At 46.2% G+C, this 14309-nt stretch overlaps 1 protein-coding gene across 1 annotated transcript in view; it reads right to left on the reverse strand.

Annotated features, from left to right (window-relative positions):
- Positions 1 to 808: 808 nt before the first annotated feature.
- The window catches only part of FRMPD2 (FERM and PDZ domain containing 2), a 64148-nt gene continuing 50647 nt past the window's right edge, over positions 809 to 14309 (reverse strand). The window contains exons 23-28 of the mRNA XM_061163075.1: positions 14105 to 14190; positions 12135 to 12282; positions 10154 to 10368; positions 7497 to 7595; positions 3856 to 4199; positions 809 to 857 (exon numbers count right to left, since the gene is read on the reverse strand). Coding sequence (XP_061019058.1) covers positions 809 to 857; positions 3856 to 4199; positions 7497 to 7595; positions 10154 to 10368; positions 12135 to 12282; positions 14105 to 14190 — 941 coding nt within the window. The remainder of the gene's footprint in view (positions 858 to 3855; positions 4200 to 7496; positions 7596 to 10153; positions 10369 to 12134; positions 12283 to 14104; positions 14191 to 14309) is intronic.

Genomic DNA, 14309 nt, shown 5'->3' on the forward strand with positions numbered 1-14309 from the left:
AGACTTAAACAGTTCCTGCCAGAGACTCCTCTGGGGCCAGGAGGTGAAGAGTGAACAGGGCATGGCCCTTGACCTTGAGGGGTCCGTGATTCAATGGGAAGAGTAAGCAGTGAACAGATGTTACAATCAGGTAGTTAGTGCTACCGTACAGAATGTTATGAGAGTGGGCGTGCTCCTTCCTGAGTCCAGGAGATGGTGGGGGGACTCGCTAGAGGACATGGATCAAAAGCAGAGCTCTGACCTATGCTTCGTATGGGAAGACAGTCAGACCTCTGGCAAGTTTATTAACTTCTCTAGAGCCTCAGTTTTTTCATCTGAAAAAAATGGGAAGGTCAAGAAACTTATAGGAGTGTTGGAATGCTTAAGTTAAATAATTTTGATACTGCCATCCATGGTTCCTGGTACAGGGTAAGTTCTCAGTAAATGGAGGAGGCCGTGATTACTACTATGATTATAGTTCTTTCAACAGAGGAATTAGATGGAAAGGGCCAAAGCAAGAGGCTCAGAACAACTCAAGCATCTGACCTTCAAAGCACTTTGCGCAAATATCAGGTCCTTTTCTGAGCATTGCAAAAGTGCTTATTTGGAGAGGCAGCTAGCTGGAGTAACATTTACTCCCTGTGTGACATAGAAAGCAGATGAACGGCGAGACTCATTGTCTGGCGACGAAGATGCAGAAGCAATGGTGAAAGAATAAGGCTTCCAGGGGCTTCCAAAGGTCACCACACACTCCTTTTTTATTAGAAAGAGCAGTTCATAAAGATGACAGAGCATTTTGCATAGGGCTTCCAACATGCAAAGAAGGTACTCAGAAAATATCTGTAGAGAGTCTGGTTAGAGACGATGAGTAGGAAAATCTAAAAGAAATGCGAACAGGTTGATCTTTGTACCAAATACACAAGTCCTTGTGTATCAGCCTCTTCACCCACCCCCATATCAACAGGTTGGTTTTGTCAGTATCCTCTGCCCTCCCATTCCCTTTCCTGCAATACATCTCTCCCTGAAAACCAGCGCTGGCAACTCCCTATAGCCAAGAGCTCCCAAACACCCATGCAGGTGGCCCTCCTTCCAGTAGAGCCAGAGTAGCTGTCTCAACCTGAGTTTCGCTGTTAAAGAGACATCCTTTCTGCTCATGAGAGATACAGGGTTCAAATAAATGTGCATTTCATGTAAATATACACACACTCATGTGCTTAAAAAGGGACTATATTCTGTAAGGACATTCACTTTAAGAAAATATTTTAAAATCTCTAAGCACTTTAAGGAAAAAATTGGTTTAAAACCTTAAACTACTTGACCAAATTGTGTAGAAAAATGTGTTTCTTTGTAAATATAGGGAGGGAACGTCATGGAAGCTTTACCAAAGGACAGGAAATCCAGCCTGGTGCCCAGACCCACTCTGTTCCCCTCCCCCAACCCCTCAGCTGCCAACCTGTCCCACCTTCCCTGCCAAGAAGCAGGGACAACAGGGCAGTGCCTGTGCAGTCCACACTTCACCTCCCACGACTGTGCTCCTCCAATCTTTCTAATAATCTCCATGCTCTCCAGATTGAATCTGGGGCTCTAGCTACTGGTCCTACCAGGACAAAGATCCAGGGAGGCCATCAGCCTAAGAGGCAAGAGGCAAAGCTGCTGGGTGCTTGGAGAAGGGTTGGTGATCTCCAGGGTGACATGCTGGCCATTCTGGTGACATTCTTACCTCAGGGAGAATCAGTGCCTTTCCATCCACCCTTCCACCCAGGCTCCCGACTGCTCTTGGAGCTCTGACCTGGGGTTTGCTTGTGGATGTGTGAAAAGAGAGGTGAGGCAAGAAGAGGCATAGGAAGTCAAATACTGTATTGCTTTCTTACATGTTTTACAGAGATCTATTACTATATGGCAGTAGTATGTGTACACTGTGGTAAAAGAAGAGAATAGGGCAAGAAAAGTAGAATTTCATCTTCTCCATGAACACTCTGGGTTTGCAAGGGTGCTGGCAGCCACTTGGCTGTAGGAAGTAACCACCTGGTAGATGGCAAGATCTGGCAGTTTGCTGGGAATTTCAATTGATTGGGATCTGTCTTTAGCTGGAAATGGCTCAGGAAAGAGAAGGAAAACTAACTTGTGTTGAGTTTTTGCTGTGTGCTAGGCTCTGGGCTAGCGCTCTGCATGCGTTATTTCTTTTGCACGGCACACTTTGGAGTTACCGAAGTCTTCATTAACATTTGAGAATCCTCAAGCTCAGAGAAATCAATTCTCTAGACACGCTAGTAAGTAGTAGAGCTGAAACCAAGGCTATGTGATCAAGAATGTGATCTTTTTGATCTAAACCACTGAAAGAAAACTTCACTCATGGATGCCAGAAACAAAGAGGCAGTTACCTGGGGCAGTCACTTCAGAACTAAACTGTGGACATTCAAGGGAGATCCACAAAGAACCACAATCCCACCTTGGAATCCTAATTCTGACCCTACCCAGGAGCTGGGGGACCTGTGTCCAGAGATTGCTGGTCATGTGCCATGCTTTTCCTCCTGTAGGGGGAAGTCACGAACTATATGTGCTTTAAGTGCAAGCTAAGGTTCTATTGGAGGAGAAGCTAACATAGCTAAATTTTGTTTGGCTGGAACAATACAGTATTCTATCTGGATGCTTCTAGGAAACATGCCTGGCTTCTGTCTGTCACAGATCAAACCCTGTCTAATTGCATTACCCCAGCTGCTTTATAGTTCGTGTCACCTACTAGTCCCTATAGATTTGCCCTTATAAGCCTTCTAGGAGGCCAACAATTAAGAGCCATTTAATGTCAGTGGGTTTATACAATGTCAAACATGAAATATTTTTCCCCATTGTTTGGCTGCTTTGTGCCCATGCATCTAACTAACAACATGTCTAGGAGCAATATCCTACCCTCTCTCCGTAAGCGTACCCCTCTCTTTGCTCTTAACAGGTTTCCAAGCACCTTGGATATGTATAGTAAATACTCATCAAACTGAATGAAAGAGTTTGTTTTCCATCAGAACAGGACTGAGAAGTGGGAATACTCAGGGGTGGATGAGCACAAAAACGCAGACTACGTTAAAAACAAATGGCTCTTCAAATGAACATTACAGGGCTTCCCTCGTGGTCCAGTGGTTAAGAATCTGTCTTGCAGTGCAAGGGACACCGGTTTGATCCCTGATACAGGAAGATCCCACATGCCTCAGAGTAATAAACCCAGGCACCACAACTACACGCCAGCACTCTAGAGCCTGTGAGCTGCTACTACTGAGCCCTGCAACTACTGAAACCCGAGTGTCCAGAGAAGCCACTGCAATGAGAAGCTCTGCACACCACATGAAAGAGTAGCCCCTGCCTCACTGCAAATAGAGAAAGCCTGCGAACAGCAACAAAGATCCACCACAGCCAAAAAATACTATTAAATAAATTAATCTTTTTAAAAACTGAAGGTTTCAGTCTGGTTTTGAAGATGTAGTTTTTGGGGGGGTTTTTTTAGCTTCTGTTGATTATAAAGCATCATATTAGCTACAGAAGTGATGATGCACACAAGGGAAACCCTTTCTTACCACAAAGCTCAAGAGGCCATGAGGGATGCAGAACAAAGCTTTGTATTCGAGGAAGAAATCCCAAGGCCTGCCATCTGTAGTCTCCAAGGATACTGGAGGACCTTTGGGTGGGGTTTGCTTTCCCAAAATTTCACAAGTTGTGATTACCGCAGCTCCAGATTTCAGGTTTCTCTTGCTTCATCCTCCCCTCCAAATGCCCAGAGCCCTTCTGGCCCAGCAAGCATCTGAGCCATGTTACTAATTGCTTGCTTGTAATTTCTAACAATGATATGCATACAATTTACAATATGTCTGCAAATGGACTGAGCCTTACCTTCCAAGTCTCCTAATATCACAAACTGAATCGCAGTTTTGCCTCAAATCCTTCTCCAAAGAGGTAGCCAATGTTGATGCCTCCATTTCTTGGTGAAGTCTGCATAAATGAGGGAAGGAATCCTGAGGACCAGTCAAGGAAGTGGCCCAGGGTCTCTCTATGTCTTGGTCCCATTGTGCCTCTTGGCTGGCTTGTTGGAAAGACTCTGGCCGGAGACCCAGGCCTTCCCCTGTGTCTGGGGAGGCACTGTCCCTCCGGCTGTCCTCTTGATCCAGGCTGGGGCTCTGCTCCAAGTCAGTACACGTTGCTCTGGTGAATTCTTTGTCTGCTGTGAGCACAGGTGTCTATTGAAAGAAATACTATGGATTATTGGATTCATGGTGCACATTGAGCAAAATTTAAATATTGCTTTTGTACCAGTTGGTACCACAGTGGGTACCAATTCACCCCTTTTCTGTGCTTTTCAAATGAGTGCCTAGACGTGCTATTTCCGTGTCCACCTCTTCTTCTTTGCACCCACCTGAACCAGGCTTCTGTCCCCATCGCTCAACTAAAAGATATCTAATTAGTATCTCTAGATACCTACATCTTTCTAAAGCCAAAAGATAATTCTCTGTCTTCATCTCTAACTCTCGGCAATGTTCAACATAATTGGACCCTCCTCCTTCTTGAGAATGTCCTTTACTCATTTACTCTACTTAAACACTGAGTTTACCCTAAGCTCCACCCTTATCTGAATCACCTCCAAGGCTCCTTCTCAGTCTCATGCGTTATCTCATTTCTTTGGACCAGACTACTCAATGTTGGGGTGTCACATCGCTCACTTCTCAGCCCTCTTCTTGACTTTTTTTGTATTCCTCCCCAAGATGATCTCATCAGATTTACAGCTTTCAGTGGCATATTTGCTGGTAATTTCAAATTCACATTTTCCAGCCCTAGCAGATATCTCCATTGAATGCTCTATAAACATTTGTTTACATGCTATCAAGAACTACTGCTTCTTTCCACATACCTTAAACTGCTCCCTCCAAGTACATCCTATCTTGGTAAGTGGTACCACCATTCATTCAGTTACTTGAGCCAACTCTACTCCCAGTCTTCACACCAATGTCAAATCCAAAAATCATCCCATGGGCTCTACCTCCCAGAGTATCCTAAATCTGACTCCTTCTTACAGCTATCTGGCTACAGCCCGAGTCTAAGACACAATATGTCACCTGAATCACTGCCAGATTACCTGCTCCACTCCATCTCTCCCAGCAACCTAAGTGACCTCTCCAAAGTGTGGACCAGATGAGGCCATATTTCTGCTTCACCCATTATCCTCCCACCTCCCCAGCCCGGTGGCTTCCCATGGCAGCCAGGATGGAATCAGCACATTACCAAAACCTACAAGCCCTACATGATGCGGTTCCCAACCCCCTCTACAACTCCTCCCCTTCCACAGTTCCCTTCATTAACTACTGCCCAGGCACAATCCTTATCTCTGTGTCCTTCAAAAATCTAGGTCATTTCTGTCTCAGAGCGTTTGTACTTGCTACTCCTTCTGCCTGAAATGACCTAACTCCAGATGTTTGCATAGCTGCCTCCTTCTCGTAACTATTCGAGTTCTAAAGTCTCCCTTCCTTGGTCTTCAATCAGACCTCTGGAGCCAAGTGAATGAATGAAAATTCTTCTTCCACGTGGCCCTCAGGTATGAGGAGAGAAGAAGCATGCCCACCATTCCTCGCCTCAAACCCTCTCCATTGGACACTTCTGGGTTCTCTGGTAGAAGCTCTTCTCCAGGACAGGACAACTGTTTCCTTGGGATTTACCAGATATCTAAACAAAAACACAGGGTACCAGCCCCTTGGCCTGATGACCTCTGAGTGTGTGAAATCTGACCCTCTCCCACCCTGTTCACTTGCTTAACACAATTGCTATCATCGACCTTCTTCTCCAAACTAGCAGGTCTCTGATTTCCTTCCTATAGCTCTTGTCTCACCAAAGTTGGTATAAAATGCCCTCTTAGAGTCCAAGCATCAAGAATACATGGGTCACCAAGTCCCTGTGCTGTCTCTACCAACTTTCACCCTCAGTGATAAGTGATTGATTTTATACACGGCTTATCCACATCTCAGATGAGGAGTCATGAGACCTAGAGAAGTCAGGCAAGTGTCCAAGGTCCTTGCAGCAAACAGAGCAGGTACAGATGATTCCAGGGTGTCCACACAGACCCTTCTCCATGAGGGAGGTCTGCTGGTTGCTGGTGGCTCACAGCAAATCCCTCCCAGGAATTGTGTTCAGCCTAAGGGAACTGCCTCAGCCAAAGTTAGGCCTTTCCCTTGGGTAGCTCATACCCCAGTGCTGTTTGGTGCAGATAGCAAAGGTACAGGCTTTTTTGTTCCAGTTAAGGACAGCTCTGAGGGGCCATCTCAGCTTCAGAGTTCCCTTTGGGGTCAGCTGAAGCCCCTATTGCAGCTGAAGCTCATGTACTTCCCCTTCCGCCCAGCCCTGCTTCTCTCACCTTCACAAGGGTGTCCCCAAGAGCTGTCCTCATACACCTCCTGCACTCCAGTCTCTATCACAGAATCTGTGTCCTGGAGACTCAACAGATGGCAATGTGATGGGTAACGTTAAGTGTCAACCTGGCTAGGCCATAGTACCCAGATAATTGTTCAAATACAAATCTAGATGTGACTCTAAAGGTATTTTTTAAATGAGAGTTGTCTATAAATCAGTAGACTTTGAGTGACGCAAATAACCTTCTATAATGTGAGAGAGCCTCATTCTGTCAGTTGAAGGCCTTAGGAGAAAAATGACTGAGATCCCCAAGAAAAAATGAGTCCTGCCTCCAGACTGCCTTAAGATTCACACTGTAACATCAGCTCTCTGCTAGATTTCCAGTCGGCCAGCCTATTCCACAGAATTTAGACTGGCCAAGCCCCACAACAAGGAAGCCTGGTGTGCTGCAGTCCATGGGGTCACAAAGAGTCGGATACAACTGAGAGACTGAACTGAACTGAAGCCCCATGATTACCTGAGTCAACTCCTTAATCTCTCTCTCTCTCTCTTCCTCTCTCTCTCTACACACATGCACACACATATCCTATTTGTTATATTTCTCCCAAGAACCTAACACAGGCGTCAACATAGCAATCTGTATTTTCCAGATTCCAATACCTCTCTTCTCTGCACCAGACCATACACACCTAATTCATGTTTTAGAAGGGTGGACTTAGATCCTTCCTATTTTTCCCCTCCATTTCATTCTTCAGAATGGGAATTCTTACCTCCCCTTTGTCTGGTTTTATATGTACTCCCCTTGCCCCTGGTTTCCCCTCTCTGATGCCTGGCTGCCTCTGATGCCAGAGAACCCAGCTCTAGAAGTTTCACAGTCAAAATTTAAATATGTAACCAACTACGGAAAGACTCAAATATTGGGAGAGGCAGGAGCAGGAAGAGGAAGAGAAAGATAGGGCGTTATGAGCTTGTCACAGACTAACTGAGGTTAGGGTGGTGAACTACGTTCCTGCCCCAGTGAAATAAGACAGCACTGAACCCTATCAAAGGCAAAAGTTAGGCTTCTCAGGACCCACCAGACAAGAAAGGGGTGCCTGAACATGATGCATGTGGAGAGAGCAGAGGGCAGCACCCCTTACCTGCCAGCCCTGGTCCATCTCAGGCAGCGCACCTGGAGGGGGTCGGCAAAGCAGGAGTGTGACTTCCTGTGAGACTCCTCGAAGTAAATGGAGCACCTCCTACCAGAAACCAAAATCTATGGTTAGTTATGGGGCTGGCCTGGCTGTGGGGGTATCCTCTTCTGTGTTCCCCACTATCTCTCTGGCCCCTCCTCTGCCTACCTCTTTCTGTTTCTTGGCTGCAGAGGACTTTGGAGAGCACTGCTGTGGGCCTGACTTCCCCAAATGCATGGGTCCAAGGCCACAAAATGATGAGCCAATGCTGAGCTTTAAATGACCAAGGTCTGCTCAGGGCCTTTTCACAGCAGCATCTGCCAATACTGAGGCCTCTTCTTCAGAGAGAAAGAATGATTCTAGCAAATGACTCTTCCCATCTCAGTGTTCATTACTTCTCTACCCCGCTCATATCAGGAGCCATCGGTCACATAAACACCACCACTCTAATCTCTAAAGCTTGACCCTCAGCCCCGAGCTTCTGCCCAGGCTCAGCTCAGGCCCTCGGAACTTCTCACCGGTGACACTGCAGTGACCTCCTCTCTGCTCCCTGGCTCCTCCACCCTCACCCACCTCCCTTCCTCCACATTGCTAATGTGCAATCGTTCCAAAATGCAGATATCATCAGGTTCTTCTTCTGCTGAACCCTCTCTCTGGCTCACCTCACCCTCAACATAAGCACAGCATCCAGAACCTGGTCTTACCTGCTGTCTCTCTCCCACTTTCTCCTCTCTGCACCCACATCTGTAGCTCCCACCATGGTGAACGTCTTGCTCCAAGCCATCCTCTCAAAGCCCCAGGCATGAGGTTGCCTGAGGAGCTCTTATTACCTAACTAGACCAGGACTCCTCAACGTCTCAGCACTACTGGCATTTTAAGCTAAATAACTTTGTTGTCAGAGCTGTCCTGTGCATTGCAGGATGTTGAGCAACATCTCTGGTCTCTACCCATTAGATACCATTAGCTGTGACAACCACAAATGTCTCTGGGCTTCTCCAAATGTCCCAAGAGGTAATTTCACCCCTACCTGGGAATCACTGATCTGGATCCTACTCAATACCCCCAGCTACAATGGACTACCACAGAAGGGGCTCCTTCCTAGCTCCCTTGAGCAAGCAGTGGAGTAGGGGCTTTTCTCTCTCATAACACTTATTTCCTGCAGTGAGTGTTGTTCTCTTGTCTATCCCACCAGCCCCATGAGTTCTGAGACCCTATAAACTGTCCGTCTGTGTGTCTTCAGTTCCTCATACAGTTGCTGGCCCAGCAGCAGTTCTCAGAGGACAGTTCCTGGATCAGATTAAGGATGCAGGATGGATGGAGACATCCCCCCTCTAATCTTGTTCTGAAGATTCTGCACCCTTCCTCACCCCTCCTTCATGCACCTTGCTGTGTGCCCTGGAGGTGAACCTGCATCATGGTCTACAGAGAAGCTTTCTGCTGGGTTCAGCCAACAAGTGGGTGAGCGGGGATCAGATCTGAGAAAGAGGGGGAGGTCCAGGTTTGCTTTCCTGCCCATGGGGTTATCATGGAATAATGATATCTCTCAGCTAATTTCATAGCTCATGTCAGTAAGTCTACTTTACCCAGCTCACTCAGTTTCTGCACTTTGGTAACTGCTTCTACCCACTCCCTCTGGACTTGGGGGAGAGGGTAGATAACTGCATCCACTGGTCTCAGCCCTAGGGCTCTACACTTTCCCTTGAGTTTCCCAACAACCTCCACACTTTTATTAAGCTTTCTCAAATGGTCCAATTTCTGCCAGGACCTTGACTGATATGTACAATATTTCATTAAGACATTATGTCATAAACATTGTTGTTGTTGTTCAGTCACCAAACCATGTCAAAGTGTTTGTGACCCTATGGGCTGCAGCACATCAGGCTTCTCTGTCCTTCATTCTGTCCTGGAGTTTGCTCAGATTCATGTCCATTGACTCAATGATGCCATCTGACTATCTCATCCTCTGCTGCCCTCTTCTCCTCTAGTGTCCACTTTTTTCTTTCTTTTTTATTACGTTTTTTATCATAAACACAACCTACACAACTCTACATGTCAAAGCTGTAAATTTAATAGAGAAATGGGAAACAGAGTAGAAAAGGCCCATTGAAACTTCATGCCCATCTCTGGGAGTGAGTATTAGGAGACCTTGGTGGCTCAGACAGTAAAGCGTCTGCCTGCAATGTGGGAGACCTGGGTTCAATCCCTGGGTCAGGAAGATCCCTTGGAGAAGGAAATGGCAACCCACTCCAGTACTCTTGCCTGGAAAATCCCATGGATGGAGGAGCCTGGTAGGCTACAGTCCATGGGGTCGCAAAGAGTTGGACACAACTGAGCAACTTCACTTCACTCACTAGCACAGAAGTCAGAGTTTTATCTTGAGCTTCATTACAAACCTAAGTTGAAACAAGGCTTACTCAAGGTCAGATACCTAAGAATTGAGGTGAAATTTTTAATATGAGGATGTTCTGCCAATTTCTCTCTTTATGTGATTCAAGCTCAGACTCCAGGTGTGATTTCCAGGAGCCCACAGTATTCCTCACTGAGGGTGGGTGGCCCTGAAAGGAACGTTCTCAGCCCACAAACCTTAGTCCACAAACAGGACTTCATCCCTCACGTCCTCCCACCTGGAAGTCCAGGCCTTTTGTGGACCTTCCATTCACAGCCAGGATTATGTCACCAACTGCGATGGCCCCGTTCTCCTCCGCCGGCTGCCCAGGGAAGAGCCGCTTAATCATCACAAGATCATTCTTGAGGTGGCCGCAGTGCTCGCTCTCCATCTGCACAAAACTGAATCCCAAACCACTGGCATTCTTTTTTAGCTTGACTTCAAACTTGGGGCCTGTATATGGGATGTGAATGAGATTCATCCTTCAGTAAACTACAGATGAAATTTGCCAGCCTCAAAATGCAAATTGTCAAATAGATAAATTATTTCTGTTTTATGTTAAAAGGTTTCATTTTATTCACTTTTGTATGGAGTCTGTTATACATTTTATAGGTCAATGCCATCCAATAGAAATATGTGAGCTGCATATGCAAACTACATATGTAATTTCAAAGTTTAACCCAACATATCTAAAATATTACCTTTTCAACATGCAATCAATGTGAAAAAAATTATTAATAAGGTATTTTACATTCTTCTCATGAACTAAATCTTTAAAACTCGAGTATGTATTTTATCAATTTGGATTGGCCACACCTCAAGCATTCAATAGCCACATGGGCAAGTGGCTACCATATTGGACAGAGTAATTATAGATAGCCAACAAAGTTATATGTAAAGATACAATGTATAGCCATCTACAATAAACCCATATCACTTAATAAAACTTGTATTTCATATATTCCTGTTACCCTTTTAGAACCCCAGTCATGTTTTAGAGTACTTGAAAAAAATTTTTGGAATAATTAGACCATGAAAATAATCATGGCCAACTCTATGAAAATGCTTTTGCTGCCATTTTGTTTAGCCCTATGAACTGACTATAGACAAAACAGCTGCTTCTGGGCACCCAAGGTGGACACAGACTCAGGAACTTTTATAGTCTGGCAACTAAAGAGGCCTCTAGGCCTCCCCTTGGCTGCTTGTACCACCCCAATAGAGGGACAGAGCACTAATTTATAAACTCAGATTTGGGGCAAGAATGAAAGTGTCTGAAGCAATTAGGTTCAGGTATGTCACATGACCATTTCACTATCATCATCATCTGACCACTGTAGCTCATTCTGTAGTCAATTTCTCAAAGGTCCTCGGTGGAGTGAGATGAGGAACAATGAAAGAGGAAACAGGCTTATTTTATGCACACACCTTCCCCCCTCCACCATGTGTATTCAACATGACTTATGCCTTCAGAAAAATCTCTATAAAGAGGTTGAAAAGCAGTTAAGCTCCAAATCATGATGTTTTAAGGGAATAAGTGTCTTCCTAGCAGGAAACAAAACCATCAGTTCAGTTCAGTTCAGTCGCTCAGTCTTTGCGACCCCATGAATCGCAGCATGCCAGGCCCCCCTGTCCGTCACCAACTCCTGGAGTTTACTCAAACTCATGCCCATCGAGTTGGTGATGCCATCCAGCCATCTCATCCTCTGTCCATAGGGAAGTACAGAAAGGCAACCCATCAGAAGATGTGCTATAGTATCCCTGTAAACTGATCGTGATTTTGCTTTTTTAAATGCTAATAACTAGGCTAGGTTTCTGAGCACCTTCCTCTCCTCACCCACCTCAGCATTCCTTCAGATTTTGCCACAAAAATCTTGGCTGAAATATGGACATTTGGTCAGAAAAGGCATGACCCTTTCATTTCAATTTCAACCCCAAACACTTATACACAAGCATTCCAGCAGCTGATCAGAAAACCTCAGAAGGCTTCGGGGCAGAATTATACCTGGTCATCATATTTTGGACAATGCATTTTTTTCCCCAGAAATATTTCATTAGATTGCCTTCCATCACATCAGAAAGTCGACCCCATTATAACCACCACTGCTCATTATCTTCTGAGAACCCAGATGAAGCCTTCCTGCTTTCCCTTTGGAGATGACAATTCAAAAGTAGCACAGGATGACATGACTATAGTAACACTCAATTCTCTCTCCTCTCACCATCTGTCGCCGAGACACTGCTTGCGGGCCTTCCAGGCAAGACTGTTGCCAAGGAAACAGCCGTGCACTCATCTCCCATCCTGTCATTAGCAGAAGGACACTGCTGTGCAATCCTGGGGCTTCGTCTTTCTAAGACCAGTCTTGCAACCTAGAAGTGTGGGTGGATGAACTCAATTTACACCTCATATGGCAACCAGGAGGCTCTCCCTCCACACTGAAAATGCTTCATAATTTTTTGATACTTCCAGTAGCTGTCTCATTTGAATCTCAAATCAAAATCTCCAATCTAGCCTATTTGTTGGGGTCCAGAGCCACATTTCCAACTGTCTATTGGACAAATGATCCTGGAAGTAATGCATGTACTTCCATTTCAGTATATTCAAGGCCAAATCATCTTCTTTGTCTCACTCAACCTCCCTGCCCCCTCCTCACTCTGCCTAAAACACTCCTATTCTTGCCTTTGCTCTCTCAGAACCCAGACCAGTCCCTCAGCTAACCTCCCAGGGGCCACACTTGCAGTAGCCCAACTCTCTTCCTTCCACCCTCCAAATACACATCTGACTTCCAAGACTTGTATATTCTCCATGAGAAACATCCCCCACAATGTTCCCTTCTCCATTCCCTCTCCTGTTGCCAATGGCCAGCTGAACTGGAGCAAGTACCCTGTCACTTGACGTCCTGGACCCTATCTCCTCTTCCTTCAGTCCATTCCCCTCAAGGTTATTGATGGATTAAAATAAGACATGCGTAGAACGTGCAACACTCTTGATTAAAAGTCTTCAGTGTTTTCCATCACCTAAAATTCAACCCCTCAGGACAGGATCCCAGGCTTATATCAATCTGGCCTCCCCCTTTATTTCTGGTTCAATTTCCCATCCTTCTCCCCCACACTGTATGCTCCCATTACCCAGAGCATGATCCCATGACCAGACATCACCTGGAAGCTTTTGATTCTAAGCTGCCATTCAGGGAACCCGACCCTGCCAGCATCCTCCTGCGGCAATGGTCATTCAGCACCAAGCCTGTGACCCCAGAGTGACAGTTACTACCTGTCACACCACTAGTAGGCTGGCCATTCTCTAAGCATGCCCATTAGTCAAGTTCTAAAGAATAGAGAATACTAATAAATGATGACTCTGTTTTCAAGATATGTCAACCATGGTCACCAAGACAAGTAAATCTCACCACAAACTAGAAGAATGGTTTGGGTAAGGAAGCAAAAGGAGGCCCTTCCTTGCCTCTATTTGCCAGAGTGGGTCCCAGGGGTCCTCTGCATTTCTGCCAATTGCTCAGTTGCCAAGAGGGAGATCACAGCTCTCTGGCTTAGGACACTGTGGCAAGCAGAGGCTCCCACCCTCAAATGGAGGATGGGACAGAGGACAATAATATCCAGATGCTGCCTGGATACTGTACAGAAAGAGAACTTAGAAGTTAACACTCTGGGCATCTTGATTTCTACCTCATTGTCATTAAAAGACCCCTAGGACAGTGTGTCCTATAATTACACAAGATGATGGAACTGGCATGAACTTCGGGTGCGGTGGGGTGTCGGTGTGTGCTGAGGCAAGTGCTGAGAGGCCCTGAGAGCAGATGGAGGCATTGGTCAGCTACGGCTGGAGCTGAGGGTATGAGGGGATGGCCGGAGCCAGGCAGGAGAAGTCCCTTTGCTTCATCAGCTCAGTCCAACTGTCTGATTCCAGACTCCTGCCAAGCGACAGTAAGATTTTCAGGGCTCTCTATGGGAGGTGAGCTTCCCTGCCTGGGAACATCTGCCTGCTTCCTCCTGACTTTGACACCTCCAGGGAAAAGTGCTGCTAAAAGGTAGATGTGAAAGGAAAAAAAAAAGCAGAAAGTCTTGTTTGTTTCCTGCCTACCCTTCTCGCACCCAGAGGCAACTGCAGCTTCAGATGTTGCCAGGAAATCTCTGGAGGGATGGGAAGCTCCCCAGTAAGCAGTAATGCTGCACTCACCTGTCCAGAGCCCTTGAGGCACTGCACGGCCTGCTTGTGGGTGAGGCCGCACAGACTCATTCCATCCACCTGCAAAAGCCGGTCACCTGGGGGGGGGGGCGGGGGCAGGGGGGGAGATGTCATGTCCTCAAGCTCCTCAAGCTGCAGGAAGGACTCTTTGAGGAGACCCTGCCCAGCACCTCTCCATGCAGCCTCAAGAAGGAAC

The sequence above is a fragment of the Dama dama genome, chromosome 15, assembly GCF_033118175.1.
Source record: "Dama dama isolate Ldn47 chromosome 15, ASM3311817v1, whole genome shotgun sequence".
NCBI classification, from domain to species: Eukaryota; Metazoa; Chordata; class Mammalia; order Artiodactyla; family Cervidae; genus Dama; species Dama dama.